Here is a 16,219-nt window from a genome sequence, read left to right on the forward strand (position 1 = left end):
GGGTGAGTCAACATGAGAGGAGGATGGTGTTTCTCTACCAGTAGGGTGAGTCATCATGAGAGGAGGATGGTGTTTCTCTACCAGTAGGGTAAGTCAACATGAGAGGAGGATGGTGTTTCTCTCCAGTAGGGTGAGTCAACATGACAGGAGGAGGATGGTGTTTCTCTACCATAGGGTGAGTCAACATGAGAGGAGGATGGTGTTTCTTCTACCAGTAGGGTGAGTCAACATGAGAGGAGGATGGTGTTTCTCTCTACCAGTAGGGTGAGTCAACATGAGAGGAGGATGGTGTTTCTCTACCAGTAGGGGAGTCAACATGAGAGAGGAGGATGTGTTTCTCTACAGTAGGGTGAGTCAATCATGAGAGGCAGGATGGTGTTTCTCTACCAGTAGGGTGAGTCAACATGAGAGGAGGATGGTGTTTCTCTACCAGTAGGGTGAGTCAACATGCGAGGAGGAGGATGGTGTTTCTCTACCAGTAGGGTGAGTCAACATGAGAGGAGGATGGTGTTTCTCTACCAGGTGGGGTGAGTCAACATGAGAGGAGGATGGTGTTTCTCTACCAGTAGGGTGAGTCAACATGACAAGAGGAGGATGTGTTTCTCTACCAGTAGGGTGAGTCAACATGAGAGGAGGATGGTGTTTCTCTACCAGTAGGGTGAGTCAACATGACAGAGAGAGGATGGTGTTTCTCTACCAGTAGGGTGAGTCAAACATGAGAGGAGGATGGTGTTTCTCTACCAGTAGGTGAGTCAACATGACAGAGGAGGATGGTGTTCTCTACCAGTAGGTGAGTCAACATGAGAGGAGGATGGTGTTTCTCTACCTAGCCAGTAGGTGAGTCAACATGAGAGGAGGATGGTGTTTCTCTACCAGTAGGGTGAGTCAACATGAGAGGAGGATGGTGTTTCTCTACCAGTAGGGTGAGTCAACATGAGAGGAGGATGGTGTTTCTCTACCAATAGGGTGAGTCAACATGAGAGGAGGATGTGTTTCTCTACCAGTAGGCGGTGAGTCTGTTTTATTGTCTCGGCCTTTAGGCCCATATACACGGTCACAAGGCATATGAAATAACAGGTTATAGATTATTACCACAAACACATAGGTTGGAATATGGCTTTTTTTTCTGGCTTCCCTGTGGTTTTACCCACGCACCGCTACTGCTGAGTGATATACTGACGGCTGTGTGTGTGTGTTGTTGCTGCAGGGCTCAGGGACCACAGGAGCTCTTGACCTGGGCGGAGCCTCCACTCAGATCAGCTTTGTAGCCAATCAGGATGTGGCGGAGGAATCGGCAGAGAACGCTGTGACCTTCCGTCTGTATGGAAATGACTACTTCCTCTACACACACAGCTTCCTGTGCTACGGGAAAGACCAGGCGCTCAAACTGGCGCTAGCTCAGCAGACTGAGGTAATCTTGACCCCTGACCTCTAATCCTGATGTCTTACCTTTGATCCCTGGCTCAAACTCTGTGTCTTGTCAGTCTGGGGACAGCTCTGTGCTGGACCCGTGTTTCCACCCAGGTTATAGTGTTGATCGAAAGCTACTTTAGCGTGTACTCCAGCCCCTGCGTCATGCCTGGGAAACCCCTCGTCTCCAGGGACAGTTTCACTCACATAGGAGCAGGAAACGCATCATTGTGCCAGGAAGTAGTCAGAAGAATCTTCAACTTCAGTAGCTGCAGCTTCAGTCGCTGTTCTTTCAAGGGTCTAACCACGGCCACCACTACAGGGGCCGTTTGGGGTGAGCTTCACTTTGACTCTAATCCTACATTCTTAGAAAAAAGAGTTCCTAAAGGGTTCTTCGGCTGTCCCTAAAGGAGAACCCTTTTGGTTTCAGGTAGAACCTTCATGGAACCCAAAAGGGTTCTACCTGGAACCCAAAAGGGTTCTACCTGGAACCAAAAAGGGTTCTTCAAAGGGAACCTTCAACAGGGTCTTGTAAACCCCTGGTAACCCCTTCTGGGATTGAATGCAGAAGTGATGAGAATGACAAGTTGTGAGAAAATGCTCAGAATCATCTGTCTTTTTCATTTGGCTGTCTCTCTCTTCTCTCTCCCTCTCTTTCTGTCTCTCTCGGTCTGTCTCTTCTCTCTCCCTCTCTCTCTCTTTCTCTCTCCTCTCTCCCTCTCTGTCTGTCTCTTCTTTCTGTCTCTCACTCTCTCTCTCTCCTTCTCTTTCTGTCTCTCCTCTCTCCCCCCTTTGTCTCTCTTGTCTCTCTTCTCTCTCTCCCTCCCTTTATGTCTCTTGTCTCCATTTCTCTATTGTCTCCTCTCTCTCTCCCTCCCTTTATTTCTCTATTGGTTCACTTTTCTCTCTCCTCTTCCTTCTCTTCTCTTCTCTCTTCTCACTCTCTCTCTTGTCTCTCTCCTCTCTCTTTTATTTCTTCTCTCTCCTCTCTCTTAGGCATTCTCAGCGTTCTACTTTGTGATGAACTTTCTGAACTTGACATCAGGCTCTTTGGAAAGCAGCAGGGAGAAGCTGGCGCGCTACTGTTCTACACCCTGGAGCCAGGTATATACACACATACATATGCTTACACATGATAAGACACACACTCTACAGACACATACATATGGCAGGAACTAATGGGGATCCTTAATTAATACAAATACATACACAGACACACATACACACATAAGCCCACATGCACTTTCTCCCAGTCACACTCCTCACTGCACTCAATGTGTAATGTGTGTGTGCAGATCAAGCAGCAGCACCCTGATGTGAAGGAGAAGTATCTGGCAGAGTATTGTTTCTCTGGGAGCTACATCCTGTCTCTACTGACTGACGGATACAACTTCACCTCAGACACATGGACAGACATCRCGTTCATCAAGAAGGTCAGACACACCTGGCGATGTAAACAGGCCTGTATGAACATGTTATCTGTAYTGACAGCTGATGACTGTTAAGTATGTTGTTAGTAGTTAAATATGCATTAATGTCATACTATCACTCTTCAAGTTTCACGGTTTTATTGTCACGTGCACAAGTACAGTGAAATGCCTTTTTTGCTGTTTTCCCAACAATGCAGTAATCAGTATCAGTATAGTACCACACAATAGACTAGAGTAGAACAAAAACACAGTAGAAATCAGAAGAACATGATAAAGTATACTGTATAGCAGGGTCATACCACTAGTATACAGGGTCAGTACCACTATATACAGGGTCAGTACCACGGTCAGTCCACTTATACAGGGTCAGTACCAGTACCACTATATACAGGGTCAGTACCACTGTATACAGGGTCAGTACCCACTGTATACAGGGTCAGTACAGTACCACTATTTACAGGGTCAGTACCACTAGTATACAGGGTCAGTACCAGTACCACTTTATACAGGGTCAGTACCAGTACCACTATATACTGGGTCAGTACCAGTACCACTATATACAGGGTCAGTACCACTGTATACAGCGGCAGTACCAGTACCACTATATACAGGGTCAGTACCAGTAAGTATACAGGGTCAGTACCACTGTATACAGGTCAGTACCGACTGTATACAGGGTCAGTACCACTGATACAGGGTCCAGTACCACTGTATACAGGGTCAGTACAGTACCACTATATACAGGGTCAGTACACTATGTATACAGGGTCAGACACTATATACAGGGCAGTACCACTGTATATGGGTCAGTACCAGTACCAATATATACAGGGTCAGTACCACGTTATATACAGGCGTCAGTACCAGTACACTGTAACAGGTCAGTACCAGTACCACTATATACAGGGTCAGAGTACCAGTATATACAGGGTCAGTACCACTTATACAGGGTCAGTACCAGTACCACTATATACAGGGTCAGTACCACTATATACAGGGTCAGTACCACTGTATACAGTCAGTACCACTATATACAGGGTCAGTACCACGTATACTGAGGTCATTACCACTGTATACAGGGTCAGTACACTATTACGTCGTACACTATACAGGTCAGTACCATACCACTATATACAGGGTCAGTACCAGTACCACTGTATACAGCGTCAGTACCAGTACCACTGTATACAGGGTCAGTACCACATATACAGGGTCAGTACCACTGTATACAGCGTCAGTACCAGTACCACTATATATACAGGGTCAGTACCACTATATACAGGGTCGTCAGTACCACTATATACTGGGTCATTACCACTGTTACAGGCGTCAGTACCAGTACCACTATATTACAGGGTCAGTACCACTATATACAGGGTCAGTACCACTGTATACTGGGTCATTACACTAAATACAGGGTCAGTACCACTATATACAGGGTCAGTACCACTATATACAGGGTCAGTACAGTACCACTATATATACAGGGTCAGTACCACTATATACAGGGTCAGTGTACCACTATAGTAGCAGGATCAGTACCATATATATACAGGCGTCCAGTACCACTATATACAGGGTCAGTACCACTGATACAGGGTCAGTACCAGTACCACTATATACAGGGTCAGTACCACTGTATACAGCGTCAGTACAGTCCACTATATACAGGGTCAGTACCACTATATACAGGGTCAGTACCACTATATACAGGGTCAGTACCACTATATACAGGGTCAGTACCACTGATATACAGGGTCAGTACCAGTACCACTGATATACAGGTCAGTACCACTTATACAGGGTCAGTACCAGTATATTACAGGGTCAGTACCACTATATACAGGTCAGTACCAGTATCCACTATATACAGGGTCAGTACACGATAACAGGCAGTACATACTAGGGTCATACAGTACCACTATATACAGGTCGTAGTACCACAATATACAGGGTCAGTACCACTTACTATACAGGCGTCAGTACCACGTATATACAGGGTCAGTACCACTATATACAGGGTCAGTACCACTATATACAGGTCGATACCACTATAATATAGGGTCAGTACCACTATATACAGGGTCAGTACCAGTACCACTATATACAGGGTCAGTTACCACTATTTAACAGGCAGTCAGTACCACTGTATACAGGGTCCAGTACCACTGTATACAGGGTCAGTACCACGTAGTATACAGGGTCAGTACCACTATATACAGGTCAGTACCAGTATATACAGGGTCAGTACCACTAGTATACAGTGTCAGTACCAGTACCACTATATACAGGGTCAGCACCAGTACACTGTTTACAGGGTCAGACCAGTATATACAGGTCAGTACCAGTACCACTGAAGTATACCAGGGTCAGACCAGTACCACTATATACAGGGTCAAGTACCATATTTACAGGTCAGTACCACTGTATACAGGGTCAGTAACACATATTACAGGGGTCAGTACCACTATATACAGGTCAGTACCAGTATATACAGGGTCAGTACCACTATAACAGTGTCAGTACCAGTACCACTATATACAGGGTCAGCACCAGTACCACTGTTTACAGGGTCAGTACCAGTACCACTATATACAGGGTCAGTACCAGTACCACTATAACAGGGTCAGTACCAGTACCACTATATACAGGGTCAGTACCAGTACCACGAATACAGGGTCAGTACCACTATATAACAGGGTCAGTACCCAGTACACTGTTTTACAGGGTCAGTACCTGTACCACTATATACAGGGTCAGTACCAGTACCACTATATACAGGGTCAGTACCACATATACAGTGTCAGTACCAGTACCACTATAACAGGTCAGCACCAGTACCACTGTTTACAGGGTCAGTACCACTTATATACAGGGTCAGTACCAGTACCACTATATACAGGGTCAGTACCAGTACACTGAATAACAGGGTCAGTACCACTATATACAGGGTCAGTACCAGTACCACGTTTACAGGTCAGTACCAGTACCACTATATACAGGGTCAGTACCAGTACCACTGTTTACAGGGTCAGTACCATATATACAGGGTCAGTACCAGTACCACTGATATACAGGGTCAGTACCACTATATACAGGGTCAGTACCAGTACCACTATATACAGGGTCAGTACCAGTACCACTATATACAGGGTCAGTACCACTATATACAGGGTCAGTACCAGTACCACTGTATACAGGGTCAGAACCAGTACACTATATACAGGTGTCAGTACCACTATATACAGGGTCAGAACCAGTACCACTATATACAGGGTCAGTACCAGTACCACTATATACAGGGTCAGTACCAGTACCACTTTTTACAGGGTCAGTACCACTATAACAGGTCGTACCAGTCCATGAATACAGGGTCAGTACCAGTACCACTATATACAGGGTCCAGTACCAGTACCACTGAATACAGGGTCAGTACCAGTACCACTGTATACAGGGTCAGTACCAGTACCACTATATACAGGGTCATACAGTACCACTATATACAGGTCAGTACCAGTACCACTTTTTACAGGGTCAGTACCAGTACCACTATATACAGGGTCAGTACTAATCAGTCAGTACCACTATATACAGGGTCAGTACCAGTAACCACTATATACAGGGTCAGTACCAGTACCTACTGAAATACAGGGTCAGTACCATATATTACAGTCAGACCAGTACCACTGTTTACAGGGTCATACCAGTACCACTATATACAGGGTCAGTACCAGTACCACTGTTTACAGGGTCAGTACAGTACCACTATATACAGGCAGTACCAGTACCACTTTACAGGTTCAGTAGCAGTAGTATACGAGGGTCTACCAGAACTTTTTTACAGGGTCAGTACCAAGTAGCCACTATATACAGGGTCAGTAACCAGTTACCACTATATACAGGGTCAGTACCAGTACCACTATATACAGGGTCAGTACCAGTACCACTGTAATACAGGGTCAGTACGAGTACACACTGTATACAGTCAGTACCAGTACACTGTATACAGGGTCAGTACCAGTACCACTATATACAGGGTCAGCCACATACCACTGTTACAGGGTCAGTACCAGTATATACAGGGTCAGTTTAGTACCACTGTATACAGGGTCAGTGCAGTACCACTGAATACAGGTTCAGTACCACTATATACGAGGGTCAGTACCACTATATACAGGTCAGTACCAGTACCACTGTTTACAGGGTCAGTACCAGTACCACTATATACAGGGTCAATACCAGTACCACTGTTTACAGGGTCAGTACCAGTATATACAGGGTCAGTACCGTACCACTATAACAGGGTCAGTAACCAGTACCACTATATACAGGGGTCAGTACCAGTACCACTATATACAGGTCGTCCAGTACCACTGATCAGGGTCAGGTACCAGTACCCACTATATACAGGGTCAGTACCACTATATACAGGGTCAGTACGCAGTACCACTTATACAGGGTCAGTACGCCACTATAACAGGGTTCAGTACCAGTACCAACGTATACAGGGTCAGTACCAAGTACCACTGATACAGGTCAGTACCAGACCATCATATATACAGGGTCAGTACCACTATTATACAGGGGTCAGTACCAGTACCACTGTTACAGGGTCCAGTACCAAGTATATACAGGGTCAGTACCAGTACCACTATATACAGGGTCAGTACCACTGTATACAGCGTTCAGTACCATACAGGGTACCCACTATATACAGGGTCAGTACCACTATATACAGGGTCAGTACCACTATATACAGTCAGTACCACTGTGATACAGGCGTCAGTACCACTATTACAGGGTGCAGTACCACTATATACAGGGTCAGTACACTAACATATACAGGGTCAGCCATACCACGTATTACAGGTCATACCATGTATACAGGGTCAGTACCACTATAACAGGGTCAGTACCAGTACCATATATACGGGTCAGTACCACAATATACAGGGTCAGTACCACTATATACAGGGTCATACACTATATACAGGGTCAGTACCACTATAACAGGGTCAGTACCAGTACCACTATATACAGGGTCATAACCACTGTTAAGGGTCAGTACCAGTACGCACTATTACAGGGTCAGTACCGACTATATACAGGTCAAGTACCACTATATATAGGGTCAGTACCACGTATACCATATTACAGGGTCAGTACCACTAATAAGGGTCCAGTACACTGGTATACAGTAGTACCATGTATACAGGGTCAGTACCACTAGTATACAGGGTCGAGTACCAGTACCATTATACAGGGTTCAGTACCACTATATACAGTTTGTCAGTACCAGTACCACTTTTTACAGGGTCAGTATCAGTACACTATATACAGGGTCAGTACCAGTACCACTATTTATACAGGGTCAGTACCACTTATTTACAGGTCAGTACCAGTACCACTATATACAGGGCAACCTATTATACAGTGTCATACCAGTACCACTTTTACAGGGCAGTACCAGTACCACTGATACAGGGCAGTACCACTATATACAGGTCAGTACCAGTACCACGTTTACAGGTGAGTACCACTTATTACAGGTCATATCCAGTACACTATATACGAGGTCATACCAGTACACTGTTTACAGGTCAGTACCCCAGTATATACAGGGTCAGTACCAGTACCACTATATACAGGGTCAGACCAGTACCACTTTTACAGGGTCTACCAGTAATACAGGTCCAGTACCAGTACCACTATATACAGGGTCCAGTACCAGTACCCACTGTTTACAGGGTCAGTACCATATATCACAGGTCAGTATCACAGTACCACTATATACAGGTCGAGTACCAGTACCACTATATACAGGGTCAGTACCAGTACCACTGTATACAGGGTCAGTACCAGTAACCCATTGTATACAGGGTGCAGTCCAGTACCACTTTTACAGGGTCATACCAGTACCACGTATTACAGGGTCAGTACAAGTACCACTATATACAGGGTCAGTACCAGTCCACTATTAACAGGGTGGACAAAAGGAAGTGGGGGTCGACTGAGATGACAACACACAGTTGATAATTATAACAATTGAAATGCTAATCCTTTGCACATGAACGCTCACTCATTCGGAACAATTACAATCAATATATATTTACTGCCAGTGTCGTTGTGTCGTTGTTTTGTTGGAAGTCTGTCCGCCCTCTCTCTCTCTCTGTTTGTTTAGATTGGATAGTTCAGAGTGACATTCATTCATGTCGTTATAGAATAGCTGTTTCGCTGGTGTCGGTCTTCGCGTTCAATGATACCGAATTCCTAGCTGCAGACTAGTAATTAATATCAAAGACTTGTTCTTATTCTGTCGGTATCGATAGTCTAAGAGTTTAACCACGTGGATGGTTAAAAGATTCAGGCACTTACTCAAACCTTTAGCTTATACTCAGGATAATTCTCGTAACTCAAACCTTGGCCCTCTCGTGGTAAGCTGGTCTGCAACCTTTAGAAATCTCGTAATTGAGGTAAGCTCGGTCTTCTCTCAAACCTTGGCCCTCTCGATATCGAGGTAAGCTGGTCTGGTGATAGAAAACCCGGGTGGGGGTTTTATTCGGAAGAGCAGAAAAGGGCCTGTCCCATGACGCCAGACCATAACTGTGCTCATGGGCGGTCCTCTGATTTAGTTAAACTCCAAAGGGAATTGGAGTTTCCTTCATTAAACAGTCCAAAATCACATTACAAAATTTCACAAACAGTATCATCCTCACTCATTCATCTTATACAACAATTAGATGTAGGCCTCATATCTGAGGCTATTGTATAAACAGCGTTATGGTAATGTGGCCGTATTGACTCCCATGAGTTTCACAAAATTGTACCAAACGGACCAGTTCGTAGCTGGATTCTTCACCGATCTTTTATACCTTCTCCAGAACATAAATGTCGTTCGGTTCTCCAGTTCTGTAAAGAAATTCCTTTGTTCTCTATGAAAACTCACTCTCTCTAWACTGTCTGGCCATGAGGCAGGATCTTCCCTAGGAATGTACGACCTCTCTGACCACAGCAGCCTGGGTGTGGGAGACAGAGGTAGGGGGATGGTGCATAGAAAAGGGCTGGTGCAGAGGGAGGGGGGAATAGTGCAGAGGGAGGGGGAAATAGTGCTCGCTGTACCCAAAGAGGGCAACGTCATGACATCACCGATGCACCTGCTAATAAACTCCCTCACCAAATTAGCGTATTCATCAATGTTGTTGTTCGACGCTATACGGAATATATCCCAGTCCACGTGATCGAAGCAATCTTGAAGTGTGGAATCCGATTGGTCGGACCAGCGTTGAACAGACCTGAGCACAGGTGCTTCCTCTTTTAGTTTCTGTCTATAGGCTGGGAGCAACAAAATGGAGTCGTGTTCAGATTTTCCGAAAGGAGAGCGGAGGAGGGCTTTATATGCTCCGCGGAAGTTAGAATAACAATGATCCAGGGTTTTGCCAGCCCATGTTGCGCATTCGATATGCTGATAAAATTTAGGGAGCCTTGTTTTCAGATTAGCCTTGTTAAAATCCCCAGCTACAATGAATGCAGTCTCAGGATATGTGGTTTACAGTTTACATAGAGTCAAGTTAAGTTCTTTCAGGGCCGTCGATGTGTCTGCTTGGGGGGGATATACACGACTGTGATTATGATCGAAGAGAATTCTCTTGGTAGATAATGCGGTCGGCATTTGATTGTGAGGAATTCTAAGTCAGGTGAACAAAAGGACTTGAGTTCCTGTATGTTGTTATGATCACACCACGTCTCGTTAATCATAAGGCATACACCCTCGCCCTTCTTCTTACCAGAGAGATGTTTGTTTCTGTCGGCGCGGTGCGTGAAGAAACCAGGTGGCTGTACCGACTCTGATAACATATCCCGAGTGAGCCATGTTTCCGTGAAACAAAGGAACGTTACAATCTGATGTCTCTCTGGAAGGCAACCCTTGCTCGGATTTTGTCTATCTTGTTCAAGAGACTGGACATTGGTGAGTAGTAATGCTCGGGAGCGGGTGCGCGATGTGCCCGTCTACGGAGCCTGACCAGAAGACCACTCTGTCTGCCCCTTCTGCGGTGCCGTTGTTTTGGGTTGCCGGCTGGGATCCGATCCATTATCCTGGGTGGTGGACCAAACAGAGGATCCGCTTTGTGAAAGTCGTAGTCCTGGTCGTAATGTTGATGAGTTGACGTTGCTCTTATATCCAATAGTTCCTCCCRACTGTATGTAATAAAACCTAAGATTTCCTGGGGTAACAATGTAAGAAATAACAAATAAAAAAACGAAATACTTAGAAACGCGAAAAGAGGCGGCCATCTCTGTCGGCGCCGGAAGTCATAACTCCATCATTTCTCTAACATAAGCTGCCTTCAACGTCGTTTTCGAGGATATGGCAGTACGTCCGGCCTCACAACCGCAGACCCCATGTATGGCGTCATGTGGGTGAGCGGTTTGCTGATATCAACGTTGTGAACAGAGTGCCACATGGTGGTGGTGGAGTTATGGCGTGGGCAGGCATAAGCTACGGACAACGAGCACAATCGTATTTTATCAATGGCAATTTGAATGCAGAGATACCGTGACGAGATCCTGAGGCCCGTTGGAACATCACCTCATGTTTCGGCATGATAAAGCACCGCCTCATGTGGATCTGAAGGTCCTGGAAGCTGAACATGTCCCAGTTCTTCCCTGGCCTACATACTCACCAGACATGTCACCGATTGAGCACGTTTGGGATGCTCTGGATCGACGTGTACGACAGCGTGTTCCAGTTCCCGACAAATTTACAGCATCTTCGCACAGCCATCGAAGAGGAGTGGGACCACATTCCACAGGCCACAATCAACACCCTGATCAACTCTATGTGAAGGAGATGTGTCACACTGTATGGCGGTCACATCAGATACTGACTGGTTTTCTGATCCTCTTCCCTACCTTTTTTGAAGGTATCTTTGACCAACAGATGCGTATCTGTACTCCCAGTMATGTGAAATCCATAGATTAGGGACTAATGAATTCATTAATTATATGAACTGTAACTCAGTAAAATCTTTTGTTGCATGTTGCGTTTATATTTCTGGTCAGCATATATCCTGAATCTGGTAATGAATGGTGCGGCTGTTGAACAAGTTGAGGAGACTAAATGACTTGGCGTTACCTCAGATTGTAAACTATCATGGTCAAAAGATTCAATGGTTGTTAAGATGGGGAGAGGTCTGTTCGTAAWAAAGAGATGCTCAGATTTTGTGACACCATATTCCAAAAAGCAAGTCCTGCAGGCTCTAGTTTTATCTTATTTTGATTATTGTCCAGTCGTGTGGTCGATTGCTGCAAGGAAATACCTAGTTAAGCTGCAGCTGGTCCAGAACAGAGCGGCATGTCTTGCTCTTCATTGTAATCAGAGGGCTGATATTAATACTATGCAGCCAGTCTCTCTTGGCTCAGAGTTGAGGAGAGACTGACTGCATCACTTCTTCTTTTTATGAGAAACAATGTGTTGAAAATCCCAAATTGTTTGCATAATCAACTGACACACAGCTCTGACACACACACTTACCCCGCCAGAGGTCTTTTCACAGTCCTCTAATACAGAACAAATTCCATAAAGCGTACAGTAATATATATATATAGAGACATAATTGCATAGACCTCCATCCCATCTCATATTGCTCAAATAAACAGAAAACCTGGTTTCAAAAAACTGATTAAGCAACATCTCGTGGCACATCACTTCTCCCATATTTGACCTAGATAGTTTGTGTGCGTGTATGGATGTGTAGGCTGTGTATGGATGTGTAGGCTGTGTGTGGATGTGTATAATGTGTGTGGATGTATGGATGTGTGTGGATGTATGTATTGATATGTAGGCTATGTGTGCCTTTTTTAAATTGATGTAGTTCTGTCCATGTAGTTCATGTTTTGTGTGGACCCCAAGAAGAGTAGCTGCTGCTTTTGCAACAGCTAATGGGGATCCTAATAGAATATAAAAATACCAATCATTTAGATTCTATATCCTGACAAAATACCAATCATTTAGATTCTATATCCTGACAAAATACCAATCATTTAGATTCTATATCCTGACAAAATACCAATCATTTAGATTCATTTAGATTCCTGACCTGAACAATGTTCTCTTGACTTTCTGAAATATATCTTCAACACTGACTGTGGTGTGTGTGTGTGTGTGTGTGTGTGTGTGTGTGTGTGTGTGTGTGTATTGTGGTGTGTGTGTGGTGTGTGTGTGTGTGTGTGTGTGTGTGTGTGTGTGTGTGTGTGTGTGTGTGTGTGTGTGTGTGTGTGTGTGTGTGTGTGTGTGTGTGTGTGTGTGTGTGTGTGTGTAGATTTCAGGTAGTGATGCAGGTTGGACGTTGGGCTACATGCTGAATCTGACCATATTGATTCCAGCCGAGGCTCCAGACACTCCTCCTCTTCCTCATGCCGGCTACGTCACCATCCTCTTCTTCACTCTCTTCTCCTCCTCTTCTCCCTCCTCCCTCTGTCTCCGATTCCTGTGGCCGCGCTGCAACTCCCAGACACAGATGATATGACACGCTGGACACCATATGGACAGTGTGTGTGTGTGTTGATTATGTGAACATGATGTTTATAAAATGTATCTCATGTTGTAATGCTTCTTATTCTCCAGTAAAGTTCAGATGTTTGAAACAAACTGACCTTACTGTCATCTACTGTCTCTTTGAAAGAATGTTCAAATGAAATACTCACCTGACATATTCAAATGATGTAAAAATGATGGATTGACTGTATGAACAGGTTAATAACAGGTGTATAACAGGTTTATAGCAGGATTGTATTGACTATATGAACAGGTTAATAACAGGTGTATAACAGGTTAATAGCAGTATTGTATTGACTATATGAACAGGTTAATAACAGGTGTATAACAGGTTAATAGCAGTATTGTATTGACTATATGAACAGGTTATTAACAGGTGTATAACAGGTTAATAGCAGTATTGTATTGACTATATGAACAGGTTATTAACAGGTGTATAACAGGTTAATAGCAGTATTGTATTGACTATATGAACAGGTTCTTAACGTTGATAAGATGTTTGTATTGAACAGGTTTATAACAGGTTTATAATAATTTATAACATGTTTGTGTTGCCTTAATGAACAGGTTTATAGCAGGTTTGTATTACATGCACAGGTTTATAACAGGTTTGTATTGACTATATGAACAGGTTTATAACAGGTTTGTATTGACATGAACAGGTTTATAACAGGTTTGTATTGACATGAACAGGTTTATAACAGGTTTGTATTGACTATATGAACAGGTTTGTATTGACATGAACAGGTTATAGCAGGTTTATAACAGGTTTATAACAGGTTGTATCGACTATATGAACACGTTATAACAGGTTTATAACAGGTTTGTATTTCCTATATAAACAGGTTTATAACAGGTTGTATTACTTGTTTATAACAGGTTAATAACAGGTTTATAACAGTTTTGTAATGAATATATGAGCAGGTTAACAGTTTTATAGCAGGTTTGTATTGACTATATGAACAGGTTTATAACAGGTTAATAACAGGTTTATAACAGTTTGAACAGAGGTTTATAACAGGTTTGTAATGACTATATGCACAAGTTTGTTACAGGTTGTATTACCTATACGAACAGGTTTATAACAGTTTGTATTGACTATATGAACAGGTTTGTAAGAGGTTTGTATTGACTATTGTCGTGGTAATTTCCTGCATTACTAAATGATTAGAGAGCAAACCACACACAAGTCAGAGTTATATTTTAAAGTCCATCTTTAATTATATGAGCTTCACCATAGCCCTTTGACTCTCAGATCAATTCAGTGTCTATAAATGAATTCTCTGAGTGCTTACAAAACAATTCTTAGTATATTTTATAGCCAAGATACACCCCTCTCAACTCACATGACGAATCACAGATCTTAGGAACATTACAAAGGGCCTTTTACTTGAAAGAGGAGTATCCCATAGCCAGATAGCATTAGCTATAAATTATCGTTCAGTTTGGTCTCTTTAGACGAGATTCTAATCTCGTTCTTGTACTTCATAGTACTAAAACATTACCTCATCAATGTCAATTCTAGATACTCCCATCTCAAATACACCCCAACCTGGAAAAACTCACTGAAGACAGTGAGCCTCTTAGGTCATATACTAGGTCAAGATAAGGGCAACATCAAGAGGGTAATACAATGTTTCCAGACACTGCCATACTCCTTCCCCCAATGGGAAAAGGAGGGAGTGACTGCGTACAGACATAGTGGAGCCCTTCACAGGGTTTCACAGATGATTCACATATTACCAGACATGTAAAAAACAAGCCTGACCCTCTCCCCTCTCTGGGCCCCAAGTGACTTTTCCCTAGAGGAGAAAGGAAAATGCAACTGCCAACAGGTATAGTCCAAAAGAAGACATTCTAATGACATAAAGATAAATAAAACATCTTATTATATATGTTACCTAACTAATTCTGATTCAGCTACGACACTATATGAACAGGTTTTAACAGTTGTATTACCTATATGAACAGCTTTATAACAGGTTGTATTACCTATATGAACAGGTTTATAACAGGTTGTATTGACTATATGAACAGGTTTATAACAGGTTGTATTGACTATATGAACAGGGTTTATAACAGGTTGTATTGACTATATGAACAGGTTTATAACAGGTTGTTATTACCTATATGAACAGGTTTTATAACAGGTTGTATTACCTATATGAACAGGTTTATAACAGGTTGTATTGACTATATGAACAGCTTTATTATATGCATATCCTAGCTTCTGGGCCTGAGTAGCAGGCAGTTTACTTTGTTCACACTTTACACCGAACGGGGAAATCGCGCCCCCAAGCCTAGAGAAGTTGTTTTTAGTTTATAGTAGGTTTGTATTTACTCCATGAACGGTTTATAACAGGTTGTATTGACTATATGAACAGGTTTATAAACAGGTTGTATTGACTATATAAAACATGTTTATTAACATTTGTATTGCCTATATGAAAAGGTTTGTAACAGTTTAAATTTCCTATATAAACAGGTTTGTAACAGTTTGTATTGACTATATAAACAGGTTTATAACAGTTTGTATTGCCTAAATATACAGGTTTGTAACAGATGCATAACAGGTTTAATAGCAGGTTTGTATTGACTATATAAACATGTTTATATCAGGTTTGTATTGCTTATATGAACAGGTTTAAAAGAGGTTCATAATAAGTGTATAAGAGGTTGTTTATTGGCTATATGAACAGGTTTATAACAGGTTTGGATTGACTATATGAATCGAATCAAAATTATTTTTAAAGCCCTTCTTACATCAGCTGATGTCACAAAGTGCTGTACAGAAACCCAGCCTAAAACCCCAAACAGCAAGCAA

General features: G+C 43.0%; 1 protein-coding gene across 1 annotated transcript in view; it reads left to right on the forward strand.

Moving 5' to 3' along the window:
• Positions 1-13,492, forward strand: part of entpd1 (ectonucleoside triphosphate diphosphohydrolase 1) — a 45,032-nt gene extending 31,540 nt beyond the window's left edge. Inside the window, 7 exon segments of the mRNA XM_024143157.2 lie at positions 1,208-1,411; positions 1,485-1,529; positions 1,531-1,716; positions 1,718-1,744; positions 2,407-2,514; positions 2,706-2,843; positions 13,160-13,492. Of these exon segments, the coding sequence (XP_023998925.2) occupies positions 1,208-1,411; positions 1,485-1,529; positions 1,531-1,716; positions 1,718-1,744; positions 2,407-2,514; positions 2,706-2,843; positions 13,160-13,366 (915 nt within the window). The 3' untranslated portion in view covers positions 13,367-13,492.
• Positions 13,493-16,219: the final 2,727 nt, after the last annotated feature.

Source organism: Salvelinus sp. IW2-2015, unplaced genomic scaffold (genome assembly GCF_002910315.2).
Source record: "Salvelinus sp. IW2-2015 unplaced genomic scaffold, ASM291031v2 Un_scaffold3699, whole genome shotgun sequence".
Classification (NCBI taxonomy): domain Eukaryota; kingdom Metazoa; phylum Chordata; class Actinopteri; order Salmoniformes; family Salmonidae; genus Salvelinus; species Salvelinus sp. IW2-2015.